This window comes from Piliocolobus tephrosceles, chromosome 7 (genome assembly GCF_002776525.5).
Source record: "Piliocolobus tephrosceles isolate RC106 chromosome 7, ASM277652v3, whole genome shotgun sequence".
Classification (NCBI taxonomy): Eukaryota; Metazoa; Chordata; class Mammalia; order Primates; family Cercopithecidae; genus Piliocolobus; species Piliocolobus tephrosceles.
Genome location: NC_045440.1, coordinates 52,381,929 through 52,397,754, shown reverse-complemented (window position 1 = coordinate 52,397,754; position 15,826 = coordinate 52,381,929). Strand labels below are relative to the sequence as shown.

The 15,826-nt window shown below is 37.8% G+C and overlaps 1 protein-coding gene across 1 annotated transcript in view; it reads left to right on the top strand.

The window, feature by feature from the left end:
* Positions 1-15,826, top strand: part of PXDNL (peroxidasin like) — a 523,848-nt gene that overhangs the window by 177,121 nt on the left and 330,901 nt on the right. Inside the window, exon 2 of the mRNA XM_023184241.2 lies at positions 4,859-4,930. Coding sequence (XP_023040009.2) covers positions 4,859-4,930 — 72 coding nt within the window. The remainder of the gene's footprint in view (positions 1-4,858; positions 4,931-15,826) is intronic.

Here is a 15,826-nt window from a genome sequence, read left to right as displayed (position 1 = left end):
GTCTAATTCACAAATTGCAGAATTTATTTATTTATTCACTATTGTACATTACTGTATAGTATAGATAACTATACAGTATTCTTTCTATTAAATTTCTGTTTGTTTATTGTTAATGTAAAATTTACCCTAAAACCCACTGGAAACTTCCAGATGTAGACAAGGCCTGGGGCTTCTCTATCACTCTATGAGGTCTTTCTCTGCACATTTCTGCACATCCACGTGGTGTAACTCCATGTAACCCACTGAGAGGAGGCATAAGGGGCTGTGAGGTGAGTCTGGTGTGCACTGTTAACTTGGGGTCCAAATGGCATGACTTGGAGCTATGGTAGTTTGCTTGGAGCTAGTTCATGCTGCTCTCTGCCCATTCCTTTTCTTCATCTTCAATATGCCATGTGGAGTCATTTTCGTCTCTTTTTGGCAGCAGGAATTTCTGAATTGAGTTTGAGCTAGAAATTCATGTCTTATTAGTTAAAAACATTGATTCCAAATTGCTTGTGCAGAAGAACATTAAACATTTCTTCCCCAGCTTCATCAGCTTGTGCTGGGGAGAGTAGAGGAGACAGACAGACATGCTTGTCTAACCACTCCCAGCAAATTTCATGTGCCCAACTTTTATCCTTGGTACAATGACTAGGATTGCTTCTGAACTGAGTTCCAATGAACAATGAATGGGATTAAAATTGTGTTACACAGGGGTTGTTATTATCATAAATATTATTTCATCAATATTATGTATATTACAATGGGATGAAGGAGATATAACAACTCAATTTTCTCTCTATGTAAGGAGTAAAAATACAGTGCTACATTTTATGCTAAGGGAAGTTTTATATGAATGACAAATTTTGTATAAATGAAATTGCTAATGACCGATCTTGAGTAAAATAGAGGCATTATGGGAAATGAATTGTATTTCTAGGTAAACATACATACTTACACAGAAAGCATCATTATCCAAATTTGGTAGCCATTTGAATTTAAATAATCTAATTTTCAGAAATATATTTACCTTACGATAGGTAATACATTGTACAAGGCCCTGTATGCAATCCTAAAGACCTGGGATTCAAATTAGGAAGGAGTATCTCTTCCTACAATTTCAGTTTATAATGTACTTACCTATAAAAATGTATCTGCCAGAATATACTATCCAAAGAGGATCGAGTGCTAACATATTCATTTCGGTATATTTGAATATGACTTTTTGGAATTTAAGTCAATCTGGAGAAAATCTTTGGGAGTCCAACCATTTTTTTTTTTTTTTTTTTTTTTTGAGACAGGGTCTTACTCTGTGGCCCAGGCTGGAGTGCAGTGGTGTGATTACGGCTCATTATAGCTTTGACCTCCTGGGCTCAAGTGATCTTCCCACCTCAACCTCTTGAGTAGCAGCAACCACAGGTGTGCACCACCGTGCCTGGCTAATCTTTGTATTTTTTGTAGAGATGGGGTCTTGCCATGTTGCCCAGGCTGGTCTCGAACTCCTGGGCTCAAGGGGTCATCCTGCCTCAGCCTCCCAAAGTGCTGGGATTATAGGCATGAGCTACTGCACCCAGCCCAGCCCACACTCTGCTTCTCAGGAAGACAGTCCCTGAGCATGCCTCAGTGGTGAGAACAGGGCATGGCCAAAGTCAGTGGGCAGAGTCTTACAGTCCACTGGGTGAGCCTGGGTACCCTGGAGACCTTGCTATGGCACCAGCTTACAAGAAAGACTGTCTCTGTGGGAGAAAAGCTTATGTCTGCTTACTTGTGGAGAAAAACAAGAAGGGAATTCTGATAACAGATACATATAGCACCTTGGCTTTCAAATCAATCCAGTGATAAGTTTAAATATGTAATTTGGTGATGAGTTCAAGCATCTTTTCATATTATTTTCAGTTATATTACCGTTATAATGTATGTAACTGAAAACAAAATTTGCAATGGCATCGTTTCGTACAACTGAAGATGCACCTACCCTATAACCTAGCAATCCCAATTCCAAATATTTAGCATAGACAAACATTTTCTTCAAGTTTACAAGGAGACATGCATATTTATTGCAATATTGTTAGTAAATAATGTTGCAAAAATTTGGAAACAACCAAAATGTCTGTCAGTAAAGGAATCTATAAAGGAACTGTGTGGTCTGTCTGCACTGTGGAGTACTGTGGAGAAGTCAGACAAATATACCTAGTCCTTTATGTGTAGACAAGGAACAACATAGAAAATATGTAGTGGAAGGGAAAAAGGAAGTTTTAACAACCATATAACATTTGATAGCACTTTTTTAAAAAAAATTTAGAAGCACAAAATATTTTAAATTTGCCCATATATTAGGTTTATTTTCATTGTAAGTTTTTGACTTACAATGGTGCAACTTATGATTTTTGACTTTACCATGTTGTTAAATGGTTGCAATTTTGATGTAATGTACAATAGTGAATAAACTGCCCGAGATAGTCAACATTTATTATAAAATAGGGTATGTGTTAGATAATTTTGCCCAACTGCAGGCTAATGCAAGTGTTCTGAGCATGTTTAAGGTAGGCTAGGCTACGCTATGATGTTGGTAGTTCAGTTGTATTAAATGCATTTTTGACTTGCAATGTTTTCAACTTACAGTGGATTTATAAGGACATAACCCCATCATAAGTCGAGAAGTATCTGTATGTGTTTACATTTCATCTTGTATTTATCCACATACATAGAAATGTATGTCTGAAGAGGAGTGTCAAATACATGAGTGGTTACATCTGGTGTGGGAGGCAAAGCTAAAATTAAGATGGTGTTTAAAAGATGTTCATTTTATCTACAATGTATTTTTATATATAATTTACGTAGTAAAAATACGTGAAATTATGTGTAGAAGCAACTATATCAAGGTATAAATATTAACAGTAGTTAATTCTGGATGTAGATAGTAAGGATTATTATTTTCTCATTTGTACTTTTCTGAATTTTTCAGAAATGTCAAAGCCTAAAATAAGGAAAATGGTTTATCTTTTTATATTTGCTTCCTTCTTGTATTGTTGGAATCCCATTTTGGGAGAATTATTAGGACTATTGTTTAATATAAGACGAAAGTCCTTTCTATAACTATTAATTTTTAGCTTCTGTTTTAAGAGAAACCAGGGGTTTCCAGGGTATTTGGGTCTATATAACTTACTGTCTTATATGTTTATAGGGAGAATCTCATATAAATTACAGTTTCTTTTACCAATAGAGTATAGACATACCAAACAGCAATGCATGATATATACGCAGTGCATTCCATTTAGCAAGCAGGTATAGTCACTGAGTTATTTAATAACTTTAATTGAAAATAATAGCTCCTATAAAATTTTGCTCATTTTGGCAAAGTCTAGAGAAAGATAAAGTGATAGATGATAGATTTTAAAGTACTTTTATAAAGTTTTGTAAGTCAAGTATTCTAAGATAGAACAACTTTTTATGGTGGTAAAGAGTTTTGTTTTGAGAAATTAATGGAAGGGAAGTAAAGACAGTTTTTTGTTTTCATTTTATTCTATTACTGCCACTCTAGCATCCTATAAAATTTCCCTGATATACTTCTCTTTGGTCCTAACATTCCCAAGCAAATTACTTCATCTTTGTTCTATACTCCTTGCATTAGAGATAGAAATTCAGCTCAAATTAGTTTATCAAAATGACAGTTCCTGGTGTCAGGGATCTGGAAAGTCAAGGAGTAAATTTGGTCTCAGGTAATCCTGGGTCCAGGATTTTGTTTCTTTCATTTGATATTTTGACCCTGTGTGTTTCCTGGGCTTTATTCCCAGGCTGGCACTTTCTGGTGTGGACAATATGAGTTAGTGGCCCTAGATGCTCATTTTCCTTAGAGCTCTGAACCCCAGAGACAGAACATGACTGTTTTATTCAGCAGCCACATCAATGCTTAAAAACACCTCCAGCTGGCCTTGCTTGGGTCATATGTTCCCCATGGAAGAAACAGTGTGTCCGTGGAGATGCTGCCCCCAGTTAACCACCCTGTTCTGGGCAGGAAGAGGCCCCTGCTTGACGTCTTTACCATAATGACATGGAGTGGGGAGACTCATTCTCCAACTGATAGAGGGGCTCTAGGCAGAGCAGTCCCTAAGCCTTCCAAGTGTGCATGGCATTTGTTTGATCCTCTGTTGCATCACAAACACTATACATCCTAGTCCTGTAATAACTTGCTTGTCATCCCCCCACTGAACTATCTGGCTCAGTAGCAGGGATCCTCTCTTGCTTATCTTTGCATCCTTATTACTTAACATGATAGGTGGCACGTAGCTGACACTCAATTATTCACATGCTGAATAAAAAAGATGTGAATTCATGAAAGAGAATGTTGGTTGTGGAGTAACGTCTCTCTCAAACTAATTCTTCTGTTGATTTAATACTTCATAGAAGGCCATTGTATTCCTGTACTGTGAAGAAAAATTAAGTAATTAATAATTTTAGGTAAATTCAAACAGTGGTGTTGAGTTTAGTAGATATGTGACATCTAATACATCAATTATTTTCCAAACTAAATATACTCAATTGACATGCTGCCATGTATAGAATTTGTTTTACTGGCATACAAATAAAACCTAAAATAAATGGTGTAACTGTCTTTAACACTTTGCAGAGCTCTATAAGTAGCCACCTTTGTCTGGCTTCCTGTGACAAGCATATGGCCCCAGAGATGCAAAATTTTCTGTAAACAGTGCACCTCCCTAATGATTAGTGTATGATGTGCACTAGTTCTGTCTTAATTATATTTAGTCCTTTAGTATTGTATGTTTGATCATAAAAGGAGATTTAACTTTCAAGCTTCTGGAAATAATGGCAGAACACAGTCAACATATTGTAATCGTTCTTCACCTTTTTATGTTCCCAGAGACTTGAGGTTTAACAGAATAAGAGAAATTCCAGAGAATGCCTTCAAGAAACTCAAGAATTTGAACACTCTGTGAGTACTTATTGCTAATCTGTAAGGTTCTTAAAATTATTTGCTGGTTGGATTGCAATTTACCATGAAAGTCATTCTGAGTGTCAAGAACAGCTAGTAGAAGAATGACACCTTGTAGATGTCTTATAACTGGGAAAATTCTGCTGCTTCTTTATACTGCCTATGTTTTTATAAACTTTTGAACGTGGAAGAGATTCTTATTTATCCAATTTATTTATTTTCTCTTGGTTTAGAAAAGCTTTATGAGAAGAAGAAATAGAGAGAAGGAGGGGTTAAATAACTTGTCTATGAGTCCCATGGCAAGAAAGCAACAGAAATGAAATTAAAATTCACAACTTCCTAACTGTAAAGCGCATGCTCTACTCAGTATGCTACTAGGCCTTCTTATTTGTGATACTCTAAAATAAAGAAAAACTTTAGAATCATGTAGAGATGCTGTTTTATGATAGTTTTTAAATGAAAAAAATCACATAGAGAAAAAATGACAACTTTAGGGTTAAGCACCGATAAACGTTTCCAAGTTAAAAAGCATTTATTTTGTTCACTCAACAGTATCTTTTATCTATTGTGGGCTACCAGTTGGCTGGTTTTGTATTTGGATCCAAATGTACATGCCCCTGCTATGATAGAACTGATGGTCTGACATTGTGGGGCAGTCAGGTAGCCAACACCCAACTGTAATATGTCTGTAATAAAAAAACCTCTATGTATAGTAAGTGCTATAAGGAGAAGAGACCTATGAGAGGTGACGACCGGAGGTTCAATGTGTAAAATCTTCCTATGCTGCATTTAGATTAATCCACCAAGTGAACACGCTGAGAGTTAAGAATGTTCAGTGAGGCTAGACTCATGTGGGGGTGTTTGTCTTTTTGTCATAATATTCTCATGATAGAGTTAGCAATTTTATCAACTTGGAGGAACTCACCATATTCAGTTCAAGCTAGCCCTTCTAACTTTAGAGCTGAGATCATAACTTTACACTTGTGTTTCTCCCATCTGGTTTCTTTCCAGTAACTGATGCTGGAACACACATATTTTTATCACAATATCTCTGTTTGGGATGATGTAAGAACATAAGAAAGTAAGGACTGCAGGGTTTATTCTTTGTTTTAAAATAAAGCAATGACTATCAAAGTGCAATTACAAAAACATTTCCTGGAGTGCCTGTGGACATGCAAATTCCCGGCCCTCTTTCCCAGGGATCCTAATTTAGGACTTCTCAGGATGGGCCCAAAGATCTGCATTTGATTATTATTGTTTTTTTCTTTGAGACAGAGCCTTGCTCAGTTGCCCAGGCTGGAGTGCAGTGGCTCGATCTTGGCTCACTGCAACCTCCGCCTCCCAGGTTCAAGCAATTCTCCTGCCTCAGCCTTCTGAGTTGCTGGGATTACAGGTGCCTGCCACCACACCCGGCTAATTTTTGTATTTTTAATAGAGACGGGGTTTTGCCATGTTGGCCAGGATGGTCTCAATCTGCTGACCTCGTGATCCACCTGCCTTGGCCTCCCAAAGTGTTGAAATTACAGGCATGAGACACCATGCCCAGTCTATTGAGTATCTTCTAATGAGTATTTCTGGGGTGTCCAATAGTTGAATAGCACCATCAATGAAGCCTTTCACCCATGTCTACTGAAACATGTATATGATAGATAACCAAATATTTTATTCATTGATTAAATGGTGAATATGATAAAATGTTTTCAAATATTTTCATTAGAGATAGTTGCCATTCAAAAAATTCGAGGAGTGTGACAAACTGATAAAATCTATTGGGGTTTGGCCACATTTTGGAGTTACAGTACACAATTATTGATGAACATTAATTATTGATGAACAATCCACCTCTTCACTTGGCAGAAACCATGGATAATATTAATTTGTTTCTAAATCTTTTTTATTAGAAAACCATAATAGAATAGTAATTATGCTGTTAATTGTAAGTCTCATTTTATACCAGTTGCTTTATATACATTATCTGTATTCCTTTCTCTCATGCTTTGTGGTAGGTGTTACTATGTTCATTTTACAGATGAGGAAATTGAGGTTCCTGGCTGTAACATAATTTACCCAAATTGAGGCAGATAGAAAGGATCAGAGTCAGGGTTCCACACAGTTTGAACTGTTAACTGCTGTGCTATATATGGTTTCTCATGATAGCATTCAGAAGAGTACTTCCTTGGAATACAGATCATTTAAACAGTAAGTTGTGTGTGCATGTGGTTGGTGTGTGTGTGTGTGTTTGTGTGTGTGTGTGAGAGAGAGTCAGAGAGAGAAAGAGAGAGAGATTTCTGTCTAGAAAATGAGTTAAGCAATGAGACACCACTCCTGAGACTTCAGAGGAATTTCTGTTAGACTAGTTAAGTGAAGACCCAAAGGTCTTTACTAATTTATTGTAAAAGCAAAAGAAATAAGGACACATTTTTTAAAAAAATAAAGTTAAAATTTTCATGAAGAATATTAAAAATGTTGACCATATGGCTCTTATACCAACATAGCATCACAAAGCGAAATCAAGCATCTGGTGAGTCTATTTCCTTGGGTTGCCTTTATAGTAAATTGCATAGAAACTCCACTGTTTTCTTAACAATTTAAAAAAATGCCAACCACATTGCTTCTATATCGTAAAAGAGAGGGTTTTCTCAAAAAGAGTTGGCCTTTTTGTATTAAACAGAGCTTGCTAAGAGGTTTACTTAATAAAAAATCTGGAAATTTTATGTATTGCTGGAGCGTAAGTGCTAGAGGGTAAGATCAAGGATATGTTATCAGACCCTGAATTTCACCTGCTGCAGCACAGTGAAGTGGTGCCTGGCAGAGCTCTGTGACTTGCCAGGGTGCCTCCGCCTTCCAGTTTCTGGATGAAACTGATAAGAGTAATGCATTTGGGAAACAGGCTCAAATTCAATTGTGGACAACACAATTATGCTTATAAAAAAGATGATTGAGCCCTAGAGGAACAGCAATTGCTAATAAATGCCAAGGACAAAAGGTTAGACTATACCACAAAAATAAAATAAATGCATGCCACTATTTAAATAGCAACAACAGAAATACGAAGATCTGATTCTAGGACTGACACACCTCACTCATCTGCATTCTGGAAGGAAGGCCTAATTGAAAAGCAAGATGAAAAGAACCTTGAGAAGAATGTCAAATGGGAGGAGCTGGGGGGGTATTCTGGTCCTTCCAATTGTTTTGTGAAGTGTAGCAAGCTATTTAACTCCTTAAACCTTAAGTTTACTAACGTTTCCTCTGACGTTTTATTTTGAAAATTTCAAAGCTACCCAAATCTCAAAAGAAGGGCATGATAATTGCTGTGTATCTTTTACCTAAATTCACCAGTTAATATTTTGCCACATTAACGTTTCTCTCTCTCCCCACACTCATCTATGTCTGTTTATTCTAATTTGGCCGAATCTCTTCCAAATACGTACGCTACACTTTATTCCTAGGTAAGATATATAGCTATAGATGCAGTATGTAGAATGTTTAAATAAGTATCACATATAGTTAGTTAATATATGTATTAATATTATTGTTAAATGGTGTTAAATTATATGTTCTATTTATTTCATGCTAGTAGATAAAATGCAATTGATTTTTGTATATTGATATTGTCTCTAGTGACCTTACTAAATTAAACCTCACTAATTCTACTCATTTGCTTATATCCTTTGGATTTTTGTAAGTACACTATCATGTCTTTTGGAAATAAAAAGTTTTCTTTTCCAGTCTGTATACAGTCTCAGGGGACAGCACATGATATTAGTGGTAGTTTTTTGTGTAAAGCTTGTATTGAGAAGATAGTGGCATATGATGAGCTAGTGATCGATTTGTGACAAAACCACTGATAAGAGTCAGGTCATTTTGTCTTTGCTCTTACCGAATTCAAAAATAAATGCATTATTCTCACTTTTGCTGTTCCACAATCAACCTTATCACTAGTGGCTGATAGACTAATTTATCTCCACAAATTTGGCACTGCAGCATAAATTGCACTGAACTTCACCAACATTGAGACCAATTCTTCTGCCTATTGACCCAATCTGATCCTAGGTGTAGTTCTCTTAGGGCAATTTCCACAAGCAATAGGGCCTGAGCACTGAATACAGTGCTAACTTATTGGATGATGGTCTTGGTAAGGCAATGTAAAAAGGACTCTGGCTGATCTCTTCCTAATAAATTTCTCTTGTTATCCTACAAAACAAAATCACAACATCAGGAGAATCAAACCAAGTTAAATGGTCTTGTCTATTTTTCAAAATTTATTATCGATCATGGCAGAAACAGTATGGGTCACTATAGAGTGAATGAGAAGAATCAGGGCAGATCAGAGTAAACTTCCAATTAGTAAATAGTTGACTTTAAAATCTACTGGAAGACTTATTTATTTATTTATTTATTTATTTATTTTTAATCTCTTGACTTTGTCACTATTTTGCTCTATACAATAAAGGAGCATTTAAGATATAGTACTCCTATGGAATCAATTCAAAGGTGAATAACTGGATTTTTTTATTTTTGAGACAAAGTCTCTCTCTGTTGTTGAGGCTGGAGTACAGTAGTGGATCTCAGTTCATTACAACCTCTGCCTCGGAGGTTTAAGCAATTCTCCTGCCTCAGCCTCCCAACTAGCTGGGATTACAGGCATGCAATACCACGCCTAGCCAATTATTTGTATTTTTAGTAGAGATGAGGTTTTACCATGTTGGCCAGGCTGGTCTCAAACTCCTGACCTCAGGTGATCCACCTGCCTCGGCCTCCCAAAGTGCTGAGATTACAGGCATGAACCACCATGCCTGGCCTGGATTTTCATTGTCCAAAGAATGTTTCATCTGTGAAACAGATCAATAATGAGAATTTTTCTAAAGTCAATAAAATGTTTAATCAAAAATAAAAAGTAACATAAATACATAATTAAAAAGAAAGAAATAGCATTAATGTATGCACAATTTGCAATAGTAAATATATTGCAGACTCCCCCCCGACTAGAAATATAAAATTAAAAATTATAAAAGGATTTTCTCTTTATTGTAAACATGTTATATGTGAGGTGTTGTGGTAGGTGCTTTACAATGACTAAATATGTGACCTTGAGTAAATTGTTTTACTCCTTGGATCACAGTTTCTTCACCTACAAAGCTAAGAGATTATGTCTTCTAGTAATAAACGTTTACCCAATTTCCAAAAGAATAAAAGATGCAGCTATAGGCAAGATTCAAAAGGAAAATTGTTATAATTACAGGTTAAAAAACACAGTATGTTTAATGGGAAAGTTTCAAGTCTCATAACAGGTGTGTTATTTGCCGACTTTCCTCTTTAAAGCTCAAAAGGCTGTTTTCAGATTCATGAGAAAATGACAATGAAACCAAGGCTGGGGTCTATGTTGGTACTGCAACTACTGCTGTTTTTTCCCTTGAGCGTGTCTTGTCTGAAGGGCTGAAGACACAGTTACTAGCCAAAGAGGTTTCTCTTTTCTTAAAGCATGCTGTTTGACATGGAAATTTTACTAGTTTTTCTTTGAAAATCCCTTAAAAGTTAATGATGAAATGTTTGCACCCATATTAATTATTTCATCCTCTTATTCATTGTTCTTCACTTATGTGTCCTGTTAGTAGAAGAAAAAGGAAAGTATGTAAGTAGGAAATGTATGAGCACTAAATCAAATTTGGAATTTCTACCCCTTTGTAATTTTTTATTATGTTGTTTAAAAGTGATTTTTGACATAGTTTTTAAGCATAGTAAAACATTTTAGTAAAAACACATGAAATCACTATAACAGTGTAAGTATAAACATAATGATAGCTTTTAGAATCTTCTACCTGGGTGAGAGCTCGAGTTCTGACTTTCATTAGCTGTATGATATTAGTTTCCATATCTATAAAAGAGGATAATCATAGCTCATATAATTAATGTAATGATTAAACAAAATAATACATGTAAAATATAGTGTGAGGATGCAAAGAAGCTATATTAATTTTCCAGGGCTGCTGTAAAAAAAATCACCAAAGCCTTGGTGTCTTAAACTAAAAGAAATGGATTCTCTCACAATTCTAGAGGCCAGAAGCCTGAAATGAAGGTGTGAGCAGGATTGTCTGCCCTCCAGACGCTCTGGGAGAGAAACTTCTCCTTGCCTCTTTTAGCATCCAGGGCCTGCTGGTATTATTTGGTGTTTCTTGCCTTGAGGCCACATCCCTCCAGTCTCTGCCTCTATCTCTCGCTAAGAATTGCTTTCTATTCAGTGTCTGTAGTCTCTTGCTTACATGGATAGTTGTGGTTGGATTAAGGGCCTACTCTGAATAATCCCCTGTTTTCAAGATCCTTAATTTAATCACATCCCTGAAGATTCCTTTTCCTTGTCAGGTAAAATTTACAGATTCCAGGAAGTACAACCTGACATTTTTGGGTGGCCATTATTCAGCCTACCACAGAAAGGTAAAAGTGTATTATCATTAGTTATGATTGGTGGTGGTAGTAATAGTAGCAATAAGAGTAATTATAGTAGTTGTACTGTAAGAGTAACATATATTTAGACACCCTAATTTTGAGTTGCAAAAAGAAGAATAAGGCATGAAAATATCTATACTTTATGTGACTTTGGAAACTAACACCATAAAAGGAAACATATGAAGCCCAAGATGTCATATCATCTAAGAATCAAATATTCAATATTTTACAGTGCTCTTCTTGATATTAAAAATAGGCAAAAAATAAAAAGAAAGAAGCTAATATTGTTGAGTCCCTTCTCTGTGTCTAACTATACATTCTAATAATAAATATTAAAAATAAAGTCAGTATTATGGAGACACTGTTGTAAATGTTCTTCATTTACTTGCTGATTTAATAAACCCCATGAAGCACTGTCATGATCCTTATTTTATAGCGTAGGACACTGATGTACAGAGAAGTCTGCTAACTTTGTCAGTCTTGCAGAAAAATGCAGTGGTAGATCTTTCCTTGACACAGTGGCTCTGGCTACAAAGTTCATGCTCCTAGATAGTCTGTAATACTGCCCCTCATATACTACCGTCTCTATGTGATTTCGGGAAATTTTAACTTCTGCATTGTAAAATGATGACTCATATTTTTCTATATTATGCAAATATAGAACCTGCTGTATTTTCCAAATGGCTTGCACAGTGCTCAGTGGAATGGTTTAGTTTTTTTCTGCCTCATTTTGGGGAACTCCCAGAACACACAGGTGAAGCTGTAGTAGCACAATTACCATCACTCACCTTCTCTGAGAAGTTCTCTTCACCTTCATTTCCCCCTTGGTCTAACTTCTTGTCATGTGTTAGTATTTTGATACTGGCCAGAAATCGAGAGAGAAATTTCTGGGGTGGATGCCAGGAAAACCTGGCTTATAAAAACTCTCTGATAGGCACATCCCAGATATTTCTTGGCTCTAAGGTGTGGGTTTTACTAATTGGGCCATGAAGTCTCCTTAGAGACTTCTTATGATTTTCCTTTGCCTCAATTTATGTTACTCTGAATTTATAGACCCTGTATAAGGGATGACACATCCTGGTTTCCAAAAGAAAGCTCCAAAATGGTGAAAACACCCAAGAGCATACATTTCTCTTAGAAGCACGTTGTATCCTTTTTACAGCGTATCTATGTACTGAAGTACCAGTAGTAATAGACATTTGCACTCCCAGGCCATCGGCTCTCTCTTCACTCCTGCTGCATTGAATAAAAACCCATCCTGGCCCCTTTCCACAACCACCTGTGCCCTAGATCACTACCCTTCTCTCCCAGGCAGTGGCAAATTCTTGCGATTGTCCCCTATCTATCCTAATCATCAGTGTGTCATTTTCTTTTGTACTTTTCACACAAACATACTGACATTTAATAATTTCTGTAACATGAAGAAATAACTTCCTTTGATCTGACATCTCTCTCCCTCTCTCTTGCTATCTCCCTATTTTCCTGCTCCCCTTAGGAGCAAGGCTCCTAGAAGTGTTGTTATTTCTCCTTCTATCTGTGTGCTTTCCTCCCTTCCTCTCTTAAACCTGCCGGGCTCAGTCTGGAGCACCACCACACCACTGAAAGGCCATCTCCCAGGTAACCGTCGACTGCCATGGGTGCCCCATCCCATGGGTATTCTTCAGTGCTTGTTTTGCTTGCCCAATCAGTAATATCTGAAACAGGGGTCAACTCCTCCTTTTTGAAATATTTTCCTTAATTGCACTTTGTGTTATCACTTGCATTAGTTGGCTACGACTATCATAACAAAATGCCACAGACCAGGTGGCTTTAAAAACAGAAATGTGTTTTCTCACAGTCCTGGAGTATGGAAGTCCAAGATCATGGTGCCAGCAGGTCTGGTTTCTCCTGAGGCCTCTCTCCTTGGCGTGTAGATGTCATCTCTCCGCGCATCCTCACTGGCCTTTTCTCTGCACACAGATATCCTGCTGTCTCTTCCTCTCCTTATAAGGACACAAGTGTTACTTGATCAAGGCCCTGTCCTTAAGACTTCACTTAACATTAATTCCTTCTTGAGGGGCTCTACCTGCAAATTTAGTCACATGAGGGGTTAGGGCATCAACATACATATTTCGGGAAACACAGTGCATCCCATAACACAGCCCTTTCCTCGGTCTCTTCCTAACTCATTGCATGTCTCTTGTTTTCCTTTCCCTCTGTCTTTCCTCTCCTCAGTCTTTATGCTGCAGTGCCTCACAGCTCAGCATGCAGCCCTTTCCTTACGCTCCCCTTCGAGGTGAGCATGTCCAGCACCATGGTTTTAAACACTGAACCCTCCACATTTATGTTTTCACTATGACTTTGAACTTCGATTTCATATAACTGTCTGCACAATATCTGAGGCCTGTCAGCATCCCGAGCTCAGTATTTATAAAATCAAACTTTTGATTCATATATTTTACCAAATTTGCCCATCCTGTAAATTTCTCCATTTCAGGCTGTGTTACTTTTATTCTATCAGGTGGCCTGTAATGTTAAAGTAATTCTAATCTCCTCTCTTTACCTCAAACCCTACATCTATCAGCAAATCCACTTCGTTCTATCTTTAAATATACTTTAAATCTGATCTGTTCACCACCTCAGTGCTATCAGCAGTCATCTGGCTTCACAGCCTTTCACCTAAAGCCAAAGCTAATCAAATGATCTCCCTGCCTCTTTTTACCCGCTCCTCAAGCAGCCGTGTGATCCTCTAAATAGATGTTATATCATCTCAATCATCTGCTCAACACCATCCGTTGACGGTATCATGGTTAATTTTAAATTAATTAGATTGCAGGATGCCCAGTTATGTGATTAGACATGATTTCTGAGTGTGTCTGTGAGGGCGTTTCTGGAAGAGCTAAGCATGAATTGGTGGCCTGAGGACAGCAGATGGCCATCCCCAGTGTGGGTGGGTGCTATCCTATCCACTGAGGGCCTGCATAGAACAAAAAATCAGAGGGAGCAGGAATTTGCACTCTGCCTGAATGCTGAGCTGGGACATCCATCTTTTGCCCATGGCTCTCCTGGCTCTCAGGACTTCAAAACTGGAATCTGTACCATCAGCTGGCCAGCTCTCAGGCCTTCAGACTGTATCACAGGCTTTCCTGGGTCTTCAGCTTGCAGAGGGCAGATCATGGGACTTCTCGGCTTCCACAACCATGTGAGGCAATTCCTATGTAAATCTTCTTTTTTATATCTCCATATATTTCCTATTGGCTCTGTTTCTCTGGAGAACCTTGACTGAAAAGTTTTCTCTTCCACCTAAGGATCCGTGTCCCGGCCATAACCTATGTGGCCCTCTACAATCAGCCTGGGGCACTTCTCTGACATGAGCTCCTAGACTCAGCCCCCTTCACGCTGCTGCTGCTACTATAGGCTTCTATTTTTAAAAAATATAAATATTGACGGAGTGCGGTGGCTCATGCCTGTAATCCTAGCACTTTGGGAGGCCAAGGTGGGCAGATCACGAGGTCAGGAGATCGAGACCATCCTGGCTAACATGGTGAAACACCATCTCTACTAAAAATACAAAACATTAGCCGGGCATGGTGGCGGGTGCCTGTAGTCCCAGCTACTTGGGAGGCTGAGGCAGGAGAATGGTGTGAACCTGGGAGGCGGAGCTTGCAATGAGCCGAGATCAGGCCACTGCACTTCACCCTGGGTGACAGAGTGAGACTCTGTTGCAAAACAAAAACAATAACAAAAACAACCTATATATATATATATCGAATGTGCCTTTGCTGCAGGGTTTATATATTTGTCCTGATCTCTACTCAGACTATTAGAGACTGGTATGACTGTCTCCTTCACTTTGTTTAGTTCTCTGATCAAATGTGATCTTTTAAAATATTAGAATTGTTTTATTTTACTTATTTAACTTTATTTATTTATTTATTTTTTGAGTGCCCACCACCACGTCTGGCTAATTTTTTGTATTTTTAGTAGAGACGGGATTTAACGGTGTTAGCTAGGATGGTCTAGATTTCCTGACCTCGTGATCTGCCTGCCTCGGCCTTCCAAAGTGCTGGGATTACAAGTGTGAGCCACCGCGCTTGGCCTTTATTTATTTATTTTATTTTATTTTATTATTATTATACTTTAAGTTCTAGGGTACATGTGCATAACATGCAGGTTTGTTACATATGTATACTTGTGCCATGTTGGTGTGCTGCACCCATCAACTCGTCAGTACCCATCAACTCATCATTTACATCAGGGACAACTCCCAATGCAATCCCTCCCCTTCCCCCCCATGATAGGCCCTGGTGTGTGATGTTCCCGTTCCCGAGTCCAGGTGATCTCATTGTTCAGTTCCCACCTATGAGTGAGAACATGCGGTGTTTGGTTTTCTGTTCTTGCCATAGTTTGCTGAGAATGATGGTTTCCAGCTGCATCCATGTCCCTACAAAGGACACAAACTCATCCTTTTTT